Source organism: Lepisma saccharinum, chromosome 21 (genome assembly GCF_977018435.1).
Source record: "Lepisma saccharinum chromosome 21, izLepSacc3.1, whole genome shotgun sequence".
Lineage (NCBI taxonomy): Eukaryota > Metazoa > Arthropoda > Insecta > Zygentoma > Lepismatidae > Lepisma > Lepisma saccharinum.
Genome location: NC_139249.1, coordinates 22910907 through 22929159, shown reverse-complemented (window position 1 = coordinate 22929159; position 18253 = coordinate 22910907). Strand labels below are relative to the sequence as shown.

General features: G+C 37.6%; 1 protein-coding gene across 2 annotated transcripts in view; it reads right to left on the bottom strand.

The window, feature by feature from the left end:
* The window catches only part of Fancm (FA complementation group M), a 117888-nt gene that overhangs the window by 80083 nt on the left and 19552 nt on the right, over positions 1–18253 (bottom strand). For both annotated transcript variants that reach the window (XM_083142450.1, XM_083142451.1), the window contains exons 7-8: positions 15412–15558; positions 14406–14486 (exon numbers count right to left, since the gene is read on the bottom strand). In XM_083142450.1, coding sequence (XP_082998576.1) covers positions 14406–14486; positions 15412–15558 — 228 coding nt within the window. The remainder of the gene's footprint in view (positions 1–14405; positions 14487–15411; positions 15559–18253) is intronic.

Here is an 18253-nt window from a genome sequence, read left to right as displayed (position 1 = left end):
GTAAGCTTTCATTACTGGCAAGAGCTTTGAGGATGACAATGCGGTGAAACAAGCTGTTACCACTTGGTGGCATCGTTCTTCGATATGGGCATACAAAATATGGTGTCTCGTTATGATAAGTGTCTCAACAGGTATGGCGATTAATTGAAACATAATCCAATGCACATACTTCAGTGTACAACAAAGTGTTTTGTTCTATTATTTGGTCTAGGAATTAATTCGTGCGCCTGGACAAGAGATGGCGTAACGAGCGTATCGTCCCACAGTTCCGTGTATCCACATATGCGTTGAAAACTCCTGTCAGCGCGCATCGTTCATAGTATAGGGCAGTTGATTGACGCGTCAACAACAGCATTTTGTAGTCAACTGAACATGGCACAGTTCGTGCCAGATAAAGTGTTTTTGCGGTGTGTTCTGCTTCATTACTTAAACATGCAGAAAAGTGTTACCGAAAGTCATCGTATTTTGGTGGAAGTGTATGGTGACCATGCGCTAGCTGAGCGAACGTGTCAGAAGTGGTTTGCACAGTTTAGAAGTGGTGATTTCGGCCTGGAAGACCAAGAGCGACCTGGACAGGCCAAAAAAATTTGAAGACGAAGAATTGAGAGCATTGCTCGATCAGGATTCGTGTCAAATGCAGTAAGAACTTGCAGAAGCATTAGGCGTTGATCAAACAACAGTTTCCAAACGCCTCAAAGCCATGGGAATGATTCAAAAGATGTCACATTGGGTTCCACACGAATTGAAAGACAGAGACGTTGAAAGACGAAAAACCATTTGCGAATTGCTGCTTCAAAGACAGAAAAGAAAGGGGTTTTTGCATCACATTGTTACTGGCGATGAGAAGTGGATCCATTACGAGAACCCGAAACGAAAACAGGCCTGGGTGAAGCCAGGTGAACCAGGTCCATCACAACCGAAACGAGATATTCACTGTGCAAAGGTTATGCTGTGCATATGGTGGGATATGAAAAGTGTGGTGTACTATGAGCTGCTGCAACCGGGTGAAACTATTAATGGAGAATGTTATCGACGACAATTAATGCGTTTGAAGCAAGCTCTGGCCTGGAAACGACCAGAATGGGAGAACAGACATGATAAACTTATTTTTCAACATGATAACGCTCGCCCACATGTCGCAAAACCGGTCAAAACCTATTTAGAAAATGTCGGATGGGAAGTTTTACCCCACCCGCCGTATTCACCAGACGTTGCTCCTTCGGACTACTACTTGCTCGATTGCATGAATAACGATTTGATTGGACAGCGGTTCACTTCTTCAGAAGATATCGAAAAATGGGTCTCTGACTGGATCGCTTCAAAGGATGAGGACTTCTTTCGCCACGGAATCCGTAACTTGCCTGACAGATGGGCGAAAGTGGTGGCTCGCGATGGACAATATTTTTCTTAAGGCATTTATGTATTTTGTGTTTGAACTACAGCTTCAATGTGTGCGTAACAACCGCACGAATTAATTCCTAGACCAAATATATTTTGTGTTCTTTTAATTGACAAACGGAACTTACTTTCTGAATGACCCTTGTATTTTCAACACAACGATGGTTATGGTTGAATGCTTTATATGAATACGTACATACATACGAGTCCAGAACATCTGTATGGGCACAGTCATTTTCGTATCATACCCAAATTCTGTCCCATGTTCTGGCACACTTCGCGTTGCAAATGTGTCTTTGCCTGAATAAAACCTTTCCCTGGCAGTGGATTGGAAGAGGTTCTGAAGGTTACCCAGCTCCCTTAGCCTGGCCTCACCTCACCTCTGGGGATTCATCAATGACAGGGTCAGAAATAACAGGTATAGCACAACACAAGAGTTAAAGCAGCTGTGAAAGATGACTTCACATATGTGACTCCGTATTAACCTCCGCAAAAAACATGTGCCAGAACATGGCACAGAATTCAGCTGTGGTACGAAAAATGGCAGTCCCTATATTGATGTTCTGGACTCTTAAACGATCAGGGGCATTCAACCATAACCATCATAAGTGTCGAAAATAAAGGGGGAAATGCATAATTATAGTACATCATTATAGCATTATCAACTTAGCAAACATAATCAGCTCAAATCTTGAAACTAGGGCTGAGTCGATATTGATGCCAATGTATCCGTAGTAGTGGTATCAGTTTTCGCAAAGTACTGCTTAGAATCTATTTATTGATACTTGCATTTATTTACTGGATATTTATCCAGCATTTTGGTTTTTCACAGGGTCTGCAAAACTATCACATGACACTTTCGTCAAGTCTAATTATACTGGGAATTATGCAAAATTCAAAGTTTTCATTTATTTTGCACCAACACTGTGTAAAAAACTGGATTATGTGATTACATAACACGAATTTTAATATTCTGATGTAATTCTTGAATATTTTAAATCAAAACTCATGGAAAATTGATGCACATTATTGGAGCAGAGTACTTACACACTAATATTAAGTAATGTTCTCAACAACTTTTAACTGTTAGAATTTTTAAGCAACAGTACTGGTATCGGTTGGAATCTGTAAGATTACAATGGTCGACATTTTAGCCCCCCCCCCCCAAAAAAAAGTGGATGTTTCCAAATCAGTACGTGTTTCTGGAAGTATTTCGAATACTGATCACGGAAAACACATCAACTTTTTTCCATCACATCAGGATTTTTCACATTTTTAATCAAAATTCTCATATTCGCCATTCCATTACACCTACAGTCAACTCTCGATTCAACGACCTTTCACATTTCCCGGGAAAAGGGTCGTTATTTCGAAGGGGTCGTTATTGGAATTTGCACCAATTTTCAGCTTAAAGGGAGCTCAAACGGACACAAAGATGCCAAGGAGATGGTAACACCATTTATCCTGGTAGTTATACAACCTGTTATGCACAGGATGCGTGTTGTGAGAAGGAAAATAGAACATGAGAAAGTTTTCACAAAAGAGAATTTAAAATAATGTTACTTTGTTTCAATTGTGCACAGTCGTTGCTTTTCCAGGAAATTCTTACAATTCTAGTTCATGAGAAACCAGTTTCCACTGAGACCAATGGAAAGGAAAACAATCTCGAGCTTATTGCAAGCAAAACTCGAAGAATCTTGACACCAGTCAGACTGGTGCCAGCAAAAGTCGGGAGATAATCGGGCAGAATGAATGTTGGATTTTATACGGGTTTACTGGAGCATTGTCTGTTACAAGATTAACTGGTAAGATTAGATCTCTCGGGAGAAACAACACAACTTCTCTAGGTACCAGACAAAAAAAATAAAGGCAGGGCTGTAATTTTCATTCTGGTTCGGCTGTGTAAAATACATCGTAAAAAAAAAAGTCACTTTTCTTTGCTTCAACCAACTTCATTCACCCTCCTTCCCCATTCAAGGGAGCAGTCCAAACTCCTTCCTTGACTTGCATTGTAATCCAGCGTGAAAAAGGAAATGCGCAACTTGCGATCTATTTTCACCCAAAGCGTATTGTAGGACAGGTCATTAAACAAGGTGGCAGTTGATAACACTGGGGAACAAAAAAAATATTTTATTTTGCGGCATAAAGTTTAGTAACAGTTTCAGCACACAAAACAACTGTGATTGCCAAATGTATGATTGGTTCAGTTGAATTGACTCCAGTTATAAAAATAAACACACCATGGAAAATGTAGGAGGTAAAATTACTCCACGCTTTTCTCGGTAATATCAAAATTTGATAATGTGCTTAAATTCACCATTAAGAAACTTATTTATTTATTTGTAAATTGTTGCTAGGCAACTTATGAATCATTACTAGGCCATATATCTCTTAACGTAGAATTTTGTAGTATAACTAAGCGAAATGCGTTTAATGTGAATACATTGGAAATATGAGTTCCTCACGTAGTAAGTGTTTCAACAACCCAAATGTTTTTTGCTATATATGTGGAATATATTGTCTACCATCACAGAGAAGAAATATCACAGATGTAGTGAGAGATTTGTATCAGGCTAATTTTGCCAAAAATCTGGGACAACAGAATAAAAAATGGGTCCCACATATAGTTTGCAAAACTTGTTTGGAATCACTTCGTTATTGGGGCCAAGGCGGACGAAAGGGACTCAAATTTGGAGTGCCCATGACATGGAGTGAACCAAAAAATCATGTTAATGATTGCTATTTTTGTGCTGTGAATGTTAAAGGCATGAATAGATTCAAAAAGCGCAATTGGGTGTACTCTAATGTAGAGTCAGCAAAGGCGCCGATACTGCACAGTGAAAATTTACCTTTACCAGTATGTACCTTTTCGCAAAATATTGACGATGACGTTGAGATATCAGATGAAAGTGCTAGTGACAATAAAAACGAAAGTGATTTTGAAGGATGTAGTTCTACACTGCAAGCATTCTCCCAAAGCCAACTGAATGATTTGATTCGTGACCTAAATTTGTCAAAAAAAATCATCTGAGATTCTAGCATTGCGACTAAGAGAAAAACATTGCCTTCAGCCTGGTGTTACTGCAACATCATATAGAACAAGAGAACACAATATTCTTCCTTACTTTAGCGAAGACTATGATCTTGTGAATTGTAACAACAACATTCCTGATCTTTTGCTGCTGTTAGGTCTATCAACATATCGCCCAGAGGATTGGCGTTTATTTCTGGACGATTCTAAAGAAGTTTGAAATGTGTTTTACTACACAATGGTAATAAACATCCTTCAGTTCCTATCGGACACTCAACAAAGCTTAAGGAAGAATACCAAAACATAAAAATGGTTTTAGAAAAGATTGAATATGCTGAACATTGGCTCGTGTGTGTGGATTTGAAGATGGTGAAATTTTTACAGGGACAGCAAAATGGGTACACAAAACATCCCTGTTTCCTATGTTTGTGGGATAGTAGTGCTAGAGAGAAGCATTGGACGATAAAAGTTTGGCCCCCAAGGGAAAATATTATAGTGGGAAAAGCTAATATTTTTCATGAACCACTGAGAGATAGGGACAAAATCATCCTTCCGCCACTGCATATTAAACTTGGGTTGATAAAACAGTTTGACAAGGCCTTAGATACAAGTGGTGATTGTTTCAAATATATATGCCACACTTTTCCAGGACTAAGTATTGAAAAATTGAAGGCAGAAATCTTTGACGGACCACAAATTCATACACTTATAAATTATGCCAGTTTTACAACTTACATGTCTTACATCGGATCTGAGGCCTAGCTGAGTTTTGTGTCCGTCGTCAAAAACGTTTTGGGGAATCACAGAGCAGAAAACTACCGCGATATAGTTGGAAATATGTTGAAAAATTTTGAGAAATTGGGAGCTAATATGAGTGTGAAGATACATTTTCTACATAACCACATTGACAGATTCCCTGAGAACCTTGGTGATTTTAGTGAAGAACAGGGAGAAAGGTTCCATGAGGATATAAGGATGATGGAAGAAAGGTACCAGGGACGGTGGGATCGCCACATGATGGCCGACTACTGTTGGAGCTTACAGAGGGATTGTCCTAAAAAGCAATACACCAGGAAATCGTAGAGAAAACTTTTCACAAAGTTTGTTACTTCATTGTGTACATATTTTCTTAATTATTATGATCATAGGCCTATATAAATTTATTTTTATAATAATGATTGTAATCACAAAAAGAAATATTAAATTGTTGTTGGAAGTTCATTTATATGTATGTCTTATGTTTCCGCCATTTTGGTTTAGTTGCATTTATTTCATAAATTAGAGCCAATTCAGGAAATATATTATTATATCATTATTCAGCAGCATGAAATCGCCCTAAATTAGCTCTCAAACACTGTGCCGCAATTTCACTGTTCCCCAGTGTAATCATTCGGGTTTGGAATTGAATTTCACTTTAAACTGTATATTTACCCCGATTAGCCCATCAGCATAAAATGAACTGAAAACAAGCTTTATGAAACTGTGCATTTTCACATATCAAAATGGTAGATCGTTAATCGATCGACGATTTAATGTTGGATTTAGGAGTATTCTCGATGTCAAACACCCACCCCTCCAAATGTTTTCCCCTTGAATAATGTCTTTTTAATCAGTCTCAGCGACCATTCCTACATTGAACACACTTTTTTTTTTCCTCCACATGAATGGTTCTGAAGAAAGGTAAATTAAATTTACAGTTGTGGTTATCAGAAGGCGCAGAACATGAAGTTATTTTAACTCTTGTTTTGCTTTCTGGAGATCGAATTTCCGTTATCGTCAAATCAAAACAGCTTTGCGAGATTCAAAACAATAACTTTTTTCTTCCCGCTGGATGAGTCATCGCTGTTATCTGCAAGCAAGAGCTTAGCAGACGCTAGACAAAACACTGGCGCCAGCTGCATCGTAAAAACAAAGAGACCAGCTGGAAGTTCGAGCAACAGGTGGCGGAAGAGAAAAGTCCCAGCATTTTAAAGATAACGCAACTGTCGAAGACGGATTAACAGCAGTGTAAAGAAGAAAGAAATGACCCTTGCTTTACGTTTTACCGTTTTACCACGCAACAGACAATAATACGGGCAATATTTCCTATGCAGACAACAGCATTAAAAAAAATATATAATAAATAAATTTTAAAAAACAACTGAATTCTGCAATTATCAACATTGCCGTGCACACCAGTGGCGGAGAATGAGCTGGGGAAAGGGGGGGGTCCCTTTTTGTTTTACTTGTTCTATGGTTTTTGTTCGTTTTCAAGAATATATCCAGAACTGGTTGCCCCATTTTAGACGTAAAAGGAAAGGAAGAGGGATGGGTCCTTTTCCACCCTCGCCTGTAATCAGCCCGCATCAGCAAGAAAATCGTGGCTGAAACAATCTGCATCGCACCCCCCCCCCCCCTTACGTTTCCTGACAGGAAAAGAGGGAGAAGTCAGTAAACCAACAGAACACTTTTTTAGCAGATATTACGACATCGACACAATTAGGAAAACATATGAAGTGGGAAACGGGAGTTATGATGCATGTAAGATCGAAGTAAACTTTTGTGGAAACCTGGATGTCAACGCATTAAGCGGGTTGACGATCTTTAGTTCACCTATGTGGTTTTGATTATCTCTAACAGTTTCGCTTTTTTATGAAGTGTTGCAGGGAACAAAGAACACATTTTGAATGAAAGCGGTTACCGGAAGTTGTCGGCTACAAGGCCGAGAGTTGCTCACTCACGGGAACCTGCTGAACTGGACAGATGGGCCAGACTTCCAGGCGCCACACATCTGTATTTTCGAACATTCCTGCGATCTTATCTCTCAAGGTGGTGTATTTATCGATGAAAGAGCTTGACCTGCCATACACATTGGCAAAGACTGCAAGTCCAGCAGTCATTTCGGGCTGCTCCCACCCTTCCCCGCGAGTTTTCAGCAGCTCTTAGGACAAGGAAACAAAAGGTCGATTTAAAATAACATCCAAGCACATTCAATCTTCTCTTCTCGCGTATCCAAGAGAAAGCGTGGCAAAACAAGCCTGGCACGTTGGGTAGCGGCCGTCGGGTGCGGGGTAACATTGGTGAGCTTGAGGGAGGGGAGGGCAGAGGTCAAGTGCTATTGGATATCACTCAAGCATGGTGTGGTGGTGCCTATTTTTAGTTCAGACCCAATTGTGAGCGGTAGAGCGCTCGTGAAGGAAATGAGTGGGGGAAAAAACAACGCATTTTTCGGCCGATTTCCTTCAATTTTTCAACTTTTTTTTTCAAATTTTTCTATGTTTTTCTAAATTTTTCATGGTTCCCGGGAAAAGGGTCGTTACTTCGAGAGGGTCGTTATACCCGGAGTCGTAGAATCGAAAGTTGACTGTATTACAGAACGCAACAAAATAAATTAACACAAGGGAAATTTTGGTTGTTTACAAACCAATAGGTGATTCTGGAAATATTTTGAATTCTGATCACGGAAATGACATCAAATTTCTTCCCATCATGTCAGAATTTTTCTCTACGTCACTATGTTCAATCAACCCACCATATTAAAACATTGAGTATTGGACATTTTAAAGGAAATTTTCATGAGGGATTTCGAAAATAAATCTTAAGTAATCAAAGTCCATACAATTGTAATGCCAGTGTGTCATGTGAAGATGAAAGGTGGATTTGTATTGTAGAAAATCAAAATTTTACCCACCATCTAAACAGAAAGGAAATAGTGGAACTACACATTTTATTGTGAAATTAAGGCAGTTAATATATTGTCGTTTTCTGAAAAACTAGACATGATGAGTAAAAATGGATTTCACTTTTGGAATCAGCATGCTGAATATATTCAAAGACAACAATCATCTGCGAGACATCAAAACCCATGTCGACCAGTGATATCAACATCGGCTTGGGTATTGGTTCAAAATGGTATTGGACCAGCCCTATTCAAAACATTTAAACTTTATTTTTAACTATCGTAACGGACCTTAAAGTTCGTGGGATCTTATGAATACCTAAACTGTTAACCAATTAATCAATGGGTGATGTATATTACTCATCATTCATCCTCTGATGAGACCACTCGTCATTGGCACGACGAGTTAACGCTTGGCAATGCAAAAGGTATTAAATCACACTAAGGAACTAAACTACAGAAAAGACAATGGTCACTCGTTGGGTTTTCTGAACCGTTGAACCTGAATCATGGCTGGGTGTAGGATAATTACCTGTCTATCTGAAGTCTTTAGCTGAATCAAATAAGCGAAGTCCTCTGTAAGCTTCTCCAATTAGTCGACCAAAGCGTCGTTCCACTTCTGACCTACTGCCTTGCTGACCACCTCTTCTATCTCCAGTCAATCCCAAAATTCAGTCCCCTCTCAGCTTGTCTCACCTCTATATTACTAGGCCATCGAGCTCTTCCTCTATGCCGAATCGTGTTATTTAATTGCTACCATGCAAACCACTGACTCTATAACCAGAAGTATTACCTGTTTCCTGAATGCTCAGGAGGTTTGCATGGCACAACACAATGCATTGTAAACATGCCTCAGAGGCTTGAGACAACTGAGAAAAACAAGTGAATGCCCTGGTCAACATGAAGCGTTCAGAGAGACTTAAATAAAATAAACATATAATCTTAGGGATTGATACGTTCTGCCACGGTGGAGAAAATTTTCTATGTTGAAAATTTAAAAGTCAAATCGCAAAGCTTGACATGACCCAGGTTCGCCAATTCCATGTATTTTCTTAGAAAAACAAACAGATAAAATATAAAAAACAACAAAACATAGCTTTCTTTTGATTCCCTAAAAAAAATCCATTCCCTAAAACATTACAATTCATAATAACAAATACACACGTCGATATGATATAAAAACAATATTATGTATGATTATATGACTAGCAATTACAAAATTTTATAACATTAAGTGATAGTACTTGCGATGTAATGCAATTGTACGTGCGAAAGTTGTTTTGATGTAGAATTGCTCGTTTTTTACAAATCGCAAGCGTGTGGTCATTAGTCTGTGCTCCATCGCCAAGCAAGGCAAATGGCTGAAACGTCTTCGCAACGTAGTTCACAATGTTTCTGTATATGGGATCCCTACGGAGACCCTTCAGATAACTAAAAAGGTTTGTAAGTAAATACACAAAATGTACATTGTCCCATATGTGTGTGAATTCGTAAATAAGCAGGTAAACACAAATATTCGCTGTATCATTCTCACTCTATACACATCTCATTGTTTTGCATGTAAAAACCTGGGTACACCAACATGTACTATGTTTTGCTAAATGTGTAGCCACTTCACTCATGACTACTTCAAATATATGAACTTTCACTGGCTATCTTGCGTATTCCGATGTTTGATTAGAAAATACTTGATGCACACAATTAATTACACAGAAAACTGTTTGTATTTTATATAGCCTTGTACATACTCATGTGTAACTGCACACAAAAATCTTGCACGTATCCACCAACTGTCTGCTCTGATTGTAAACATCAGAAAATGTCCATGTTGGTGAAACAAAATTAACTGCGTGGTAGAAACATTTGCACAAAACAATGGCACTAAAGCATACTTCGTGAAATGTTCGGAAATGCTGTAATTATGCCTTTTATTGCTTGCATGTATGGGTGGTTATCCATTGTAAAATTTCTTGTTAAAAAAAATACACACTAATTGATATCGTTGGATAATTAACACAACTGGCTCTTGTCGTCTCCTTGTAATATAATGTAAACTATAATGCATGTAAAAACTGGCTAGCATGCATGGTACGGAACTGAAGATGTGTAGAAGGGCTATGGAAAAGTATTGTTTCCCATAATGCACGGTAAATATTCACATGAATACACATGATATAAACTTGCATGTATATGTGTGGGAAAACACTGTAGCACAATTGGATCAACAATTCTGTACTTATTGTTGTGACCGGAACTGCTGCTTGTAGAATATATGTTCTCTCTACTTCTCTTCTTCATATTGCTTTTCATCTTGACTTTATTTGGGGTAATGTAAAGGGTGTGGTAAATGACCCGTAAAACTTGGGAGATGGGGAAAATTTGTCCCAACTGAAAACAGTGTGGAGGGAAATTTTATCTGGTTCCTTCACTAGGTGTCGTTGATAGTCTGTGATACTAAACTGGAAAATTCCTGGGTGAATACAGGCTTTCCGGGGAAAATGTAGTCGTCTTGTAGAAGAAAATGTCTGCATGCTTCCTTGTAATACGGTGATGAGTCTTCCTGCATGGTAGCTTCTCTGGAGGTCCTTCATACAAAATGCCCATGATTGGTGTAGGCATTGCTTGTCCACGTTGTTCCGTATAGACAGGTTAGGTTAAAACAAGGGAAAATTATAAAAGTGAAAGGAAATTGCAAAGGATGGGTAGATATAATTCACGTTTATGCACACAAAACCAAACTCATTTCCATTGCCTTTTCTTAAAATTAAATTAAATTGCCTCATCAAAATAAAATAAATTAAAATAAATTGATTAAATAATTGCCATAACTCTTTGAAAATAAATAACGAAAATTTAAATAAAATATCCAACCTTAATTAAAATATTAATGTCCATGATTGATGTGTTGCCTTAATTATGAATTATTACTGTGCTGCTCTGAATGAACCTGTCTCGCAAGTTGATAGTGCTTATAAAAATAATACATTAGTGCTGATGTTAGTAATAAATTCCAAATAATAAATACTAATATAGACATGGGCAAAGGGTTTAAAACTAATTCCTGAAATGAAATGCCCTTACTAACAGATTGATTAAGTTGCTTTAAGGCAAGTTCAAGCGGAGTCCATTGAGAAATAGTGAAATCAGATAAATTCTTGGAAATATTAAGTAGTAATTCAATTTCCTTCATTTTTACTTGTTCAAAAGCTAAAATTCTAGTATGTAAAATTTGTTGATCCACAATAATCTGAGAAAAATCCTGATAGTTAAAAAATATAGATTGCCCCTCGTTAATCTGAATTGATCTGTGGGTGTTCAAATTATTATTCAAATTCTGAATAACAATAAATTGACCTGAGCCTGATATTAAAATACCATTACGTGTTCTGATAAACTGAAATAATTTATTGTCAGTAATAGACTTCACTTTAAAATTACAAAATGTAGAATTAATAAACAAAAGTAAGTGTTGCAAGCATGTTCTAAATTCTGTTTAAATTAAAAAAAAATATTATGTTGTGAACCCTTAAAATAAATATATAAAATTTGAGTTGCGCAAAGCAAGCTATTAGCGTCCTAAGAGGTTGCTTTGGCAAGCCTCTAATGGCCTCCTAATAACTGATAGGCCGAAGCAATTTGCCGTGGTTCATTAATATGCAATGTAAAACAAAAAATTCAGTAAATGCTACTTCGGACTTTCGTTGAAACTCCAGGTGGTAACAAATATAGCGTCAGGGAATTAAAAGAGTGAAATTCAAATTTTAAACACAATAAAGATAATAAAAAAAAATCTCAATTCCAAATTTTCTTTAAACAAAAGAAATTTAACCACTCAAGACAAGAATGGTGTGTCAATCCCTTAGGTTTATCCAAACAAAATAGATCGAGAATAGGTATGCAATATATTAAAATATAAATACAAATTACTAATTATTACCTACTTTACTAAAATTAACATGAAGTTAATCAGTAAGAAGTAATGAATTTATTGCTGCAATGTCAAATAAGGTGCAAATTGGGTAAGTAAGCTAAATTTCCTAATAATAATAATAAATTCCCAAATTATAACATGTCTGGTGCTGTTAAAATTTGGAAAGGCTAACGATGCCGTGGCGACTTTTGCTGCACATGCCTGTGCTAATCACCGAGGCTTAGCCCGGGCATGTTGCTAACACTTGATTACTCTATGTGCATAAAGTACTAAAATTGCCCTTTTGTAAAATTTCCCTGATTTTATCAAAATTTCGTTTATCTCTATCCTGATTCTAATGAAAAAATGCGTCAATTTCCCAAAAAATTTACTTACTAAAAATATCTCTATAAAAAACGGGAAAATTTTGCGAGAAAAACAAAAAAAAATTCGTCTTGTTGTTCCTTTGTAAAATTATTGGTCGTGATTAGTCTGAAGTGCATAAATGCGACGTTTTATGGCAAAAGTTATTTATGTAGAACAAAGTATCCCTAACATTGTTGACATGAAATTCTATCGTGAAAATCAAATTCTAATGGCTATATTCTTAACTAAACTGGTACCCTGAAAATTTTAATGAGCGAACGCCACTGGTTCGAGAAAATATGCAAAGTCTATGCTAAGTCTTTCTGAGCTTCTAACGTGCTCTGGAAGGCGTAAACGCAGAGAAAGGAATTTGCTGACATCAGATATTCTAAATAGTGCAAAGTTGCATTTTGTGGTCGCTGGACGCAACTGAAATTTCTCTACAGCGAGAGAACTCGGGAGGCTTGCTGCCGGTGTGTTCGGGCGACATCTTTGGGTACGTTCGGGTGCCGTCGGAATAGCGGCCGAAAAAATCGTTGCTTTGAGCAACGGGCAAAGGAGACAATCCAACAGGCGGAGGAGAAAATGACGCGCTATGATTCGCTGACTCGTTGAATGATGCGTGAATGTTTACAAAACTTTAAATTACTACGAACAAGGTACCCGAACATTCGAACCCGAGCTGCAACAGTAAGGGTTAGCAATGGCGTCTCCGAAAGTGTTGCTCTCTTTAGGGCTGTTCTTCTGCCTCGTCTTCTCCTCTTATGCAAGCGAATCGCTGGAGGAAGTAGCTGTGGAGGAGATGCTGGAGGAAGATGGATTCCGAGAGAAGTCCATCCCGGAAGACGTGGCCATCGCAGAAGACTACGCGGCAGAGGACTCTGACGACCGCGTGAAGAAGTCATACTACCCTCCCCCTCCTCCTCCATACCCAGCACCTCACTATGCACCTCCTCACCCAGCACCTCACTACCCACCGCCTCACCCGCCACCTCACTACCCGGCTCCACATTACGCTCCATACAAACCCGCTTATCACCCTTACAAGCCTGCTTACCACCCTTACCACCCACACCCACACTACCCCAAACCTCACTGCCCAGCATCTCCACCACGTAACGGACCTTAAAGTTCGTGGGATCTTATGAATACCTAAACTGTTAACCAATTAATCAATGGGTGATGTATATTACTCATCATTCATCCTCTGATGAGACCACTCGTCATTGGCACGACGAGTTAACGCTTGGCAATGCAAAAGGTACTAAATCACACTAAGGAACTAAACTACAGAAAATACAATGGTCACTCGTTGGGTTTTCTGAACCGTTGAACCTGAATCATGGCTGGGTGTAGGATAATTACCTGTCTATCTGAAGTCTTTAGCTGAATCAAATAAGCGAAGTCCTCTGTAAGCTTCTCCAATTAGTCGACCAAAGCGTCGTTCCACTTCTGACCTACTGCCTTGCTGACCACCTCTTCTATCTCCAGTCAATCCCAAAATTCAGTCCCCTCTCAGCTTGTCTCACCTCTATATTACTAGGCCATCGAGCTCTTCCTCTATGCCGAATCGTGTTATTTAATTGCTACCATGCAAACCACTGACTCTATAACCAGAAGTATTACCTGTTTCCTGAATGCTCAGGAGGTTTGCATGGCACAACACAATGCATTGTAAACATGCCTCAGAGGCTTGAGACAACTGAGAAAAACAAGTGAATGCCCTGGTCAACATGAAGCGTTCAGAGAGACTTAAATAAAATAAACATATAATCTTAGGGATTGATATGCTATGATGAAATCCAATATTTTGAAATTACATTTCCATTGTTTACACACTGTCCTTCAATTCATAGAGATTAACTGCAACAACTGGGGAAAATAAAACGTGCAGAAATAAAGCATTTATTACCTAGCCTCAAATTCAACTCAGGATGTTCAAACTAAAATGAATTGACCAAATCTACAAATTATATCGAAATAAATGCATCAATTATTAATTCACAAATTTTGTTTTTCTATCAAAAAAAGGGAAATTTTACCTTGATTTTTGAAAGTGTAGCTGGACTGTTGCAATACAGAACTCTTTGATTCATCAAACGCCTCACGTATGGCTCAATTACCTGGAAAGAAAGAACATTTGTGTGCATCACTGAATTTTCACATTTCCATGACAAATCAAAACAAAGTAATGCTAAAATCTGGCAACTGCATTTTTTAAAGTTAGGCGAAATGGTAGTGTACACTATTCAGCAACAATTTAAGGAGAATTTTTGGACCGACTTTGATGTCAATATTTAACTGAGGCAGGATCACTTTGAAGGTCACAGATTCCCATTGTTAAATTTTTGACCTTTCTGCTCATTTTTCAGTTTGTGTACAACCATTTCAATGACACACACACACAAACACTTTTATGACAATTTAGAATAACAAAAATAGATTATACTCAAATGAACATGGTAATTTCTTTGTCATAATTTCGCAAATTGCTATTGTCAAGATACAGCGGAACCCTATTATACACTCCCAGATTTTTCATTTTCCACATTTTAAGAGTTTTCAAGCTCAAAAAAATGTGCACTCGAGGTTGAACTGTATTTTAATAATCAACAGTCTCCTATGTATGCGTATTTGTACGTACTTTAGTTATTTTAATTCACACTTCTACCACTTTTGGCTAATCACAGTGATGAGGATGATTTGATTAAATTGATGAAAGGACACTCGCGAAGAACATCCATGCACAGGCTAGGACTGGAACCAGTGTACTTCGGTGGTAAGACTGCAAGTTGGCCACTTAACGTACCAGTTTTTACACATGTTAACAATGCATCATGGCAACATTATCAACATTATTGTTGGCTTTTAGGTACGTTACTAGCACTTCTATTAAAAATAATCACACTGTGGGAAGTTCTGAAAAAACTAACAGAGAAAACGAAGTGCTTGTTTCAGTTCAAAGTAGACTAGGCTCCACCCTAAAAAACATGCAAGATGCACAATTAAGAAAACTACTTCTACAAAGAACTGTTAAAATTGTCTCACCTGGAGAAATCTCTTGCGTATGTTGATCACCTCGTTTCCAAGGGGAACCACCACCATCTGGATATCCCGCTGGTGAATGTACGGAGCAATGTCAAGGGACTCTTCTGTCCTTACTTCCACGTGCGAGATCAAGAGGTTCTCCAATACCTGTTGTATTTATACTTGTATTAGAAAATTAGTGAGTGGACCACGTAACCGTCAGTCATTCTCATAACATGCATGCATATCTCGTTTTTGACGAAAACACGAAATGTGAAATAATACAGGGTGTTTCAAAAAGAATCAGCTGATTTCAAAAAGCTATATATTTTTTATTTATTAAACCAGGAACTTGGAATTGCTTTCAAAATAATACATAAAATTTAAAATTTTTATATAAAATAATGTTCATAAGTGCTCAATGTGACCCCCTTTGGATGCTCGGCATATGTCCATCCGGTAGAAGAATTCATCCCATACAGATGCGAGCATGTCTGGAGTCATTGCTGCTGTGATCCGATTCGCAGTTCATCCACAGTAGTCATTGGAATCAAGCTGTAATTGTGGGAAAAGACAGTTCTTACCATACTGTCGCCGAAATTCACACTGCACTGTTGAAACAAATTCACACACTTCAAAGCACAGTACACAGAAAGCTTTTGGTTGTGAGGTCGCCATCTTGCTTGAATCTGATGCGAGTAGGATGGGGCGGGGGGGGGGGGGGGGAGCATGCTATTGCTACCTGCCGGCAAACATGTGAAACTCTCTCGAATGTCCTCTTCCTAACAGTACATTGTTCAATGTGTTTTAGCAAACGGTTACAGAGTTAAATGACTTCGAAACCGGATGATTCTTTTTGAAACAGGGTGTACATTATGATGTTCATTTTTTATTTTTTTGAAAGGTGTGAGGTGCATTTTCCTACCATATTTTGTTACGAAATGATGTGAAATGAACTGAACAATGCAAAATAAACACTTAAACACAAACTTTCTGAAGTCTGAATTATCCTGAGAGTTATACAAATTGCATAAAATTGGTTAACTCTGCTGTAAATCTTTGAGAAGCAAAAGCAGACTTCTTTACACTGGAATAAACTTAATACTCTGACAAATACATAAATGCACTATTCGATCTTTACTTTGGGTAATAAGTGTTATTTTTAAAATAAAATCTAGGGTTATATTCACGATTTTAGCACCAAAATGCCATTTTTACATAATGCTTTTGATCCCGAAATGTGTTTCTGTACCGAAATTTTGATATTTTATTTATCATAAATATGTGGCTCTAATAATGAGCAAATTTCCCTGGTTCGATTCCAGGTGGAGTCGATGGGTTCTGACCCAGCATCAGGAGGGCAATTGGGAAGCTAGCAGACTCCAGTCTAGAAAACCAGATTATAATGTGGATAATGAGACGATGCTCTCAGCACATGTCATGCAATGGCAGGCATTGGTCCTCAAGGAATGCTGCACCAACCCAGCCATCTGGGGAGGGTGAATAGCTGGTAATGACACATCGAGAGAAGTGCGGATGCTGAGTATGTACTTCTATAGTCGTTTTCACGTTCAGAAGACACAACGGCGCTTATGGAGAAACCGTACAGTGTTGCCAATACAGCGCTAGCTCATGTCGCCGGGAAATGATGAGCTTCCTTCACAATGTAGGTGTTACATATTTTATATATATAATGATAATTATATGTAATTATTAATATTAATATTGTACTGTGAACATTACAGTTCATTAGCATGTCATTTTCCCATTAGATGTAATTTAATACACAGGCACATTTAATATTCATTCGTCTTTCTCTGTAATTATTTCATAGACTAACATTAAGATATGGTAATGTGTTACATATATATATATATATATATATATATATATATATATATATATATATATATATAAAAATTCATTATTGTCTATGAATTTATGTGTATGTTGGAAACTGAAAGGTGATCTTCATTTCAGTATTAATGTCGACAGTAATGTAAACAAAAACAACGTGTATTTGCGACAGCACTAATGTTGCTCACAACAGCACCGTTGGAAATAATTGTCAATTATTAAATTAAAGTAATTGCAATTCTATTATAACAAACTGAATGAAGTTAATATTTTTACTGAATGGAAATAAAATAACAACTCGAAAACTTGGTGGTGATTAGCCGGAATGCTGTGGTGAGTCGGCTCAAGATGGCCAGACAACGTCCCCTTACTTCGCACGCGGTTCGGGTTAAAAAGAAACTCCAAATGCATGGAAGTAATATTTCTGGGAACCTTTGAGTGGTTATAAAAAATAATTTCATTATTTTCTTCACAACTTTGTCGCTGGAAGTTTTTACTTGGAATTACAGAACAAAAAATGGCCAGCGAAGACATTTTCTACTGCACGAATATAAAAAATCTCCACATACTTTATTTGAATATTTTTTAATGCGAATATGCTTTAAAGTATTGATAAATTCTGAGCACCACCATCACCTATGACAATTAGAAAACCGTGTCAATTTTTTTCATAATGAATGCTTCAATTTTATGGCATGTTTCAACGTTAGGAATGAAAATTTGAGTTTTTAATTTATATAAAAATATGTAAACAAGTTACCACTTTTTTGTGCTCACCTTCGTATTCTCTACAAAATTTCCTGCAAAACTGCAGGTACCGATTTTACGTAAGCTAAATTTGTAAATCGAGAAATTTCACAACAGCACGCTCGTATTTCCCATAAGAAAAGCATTGCCCATAAGAACCCATTGTGTCTTCTGAACGTGAAAACGACTTTAGTAAAACTCAAGAAAAGCCATAACTGACAGTCTACCTGTCAGTGTTACCAGCAAGTCCAACTCTGTA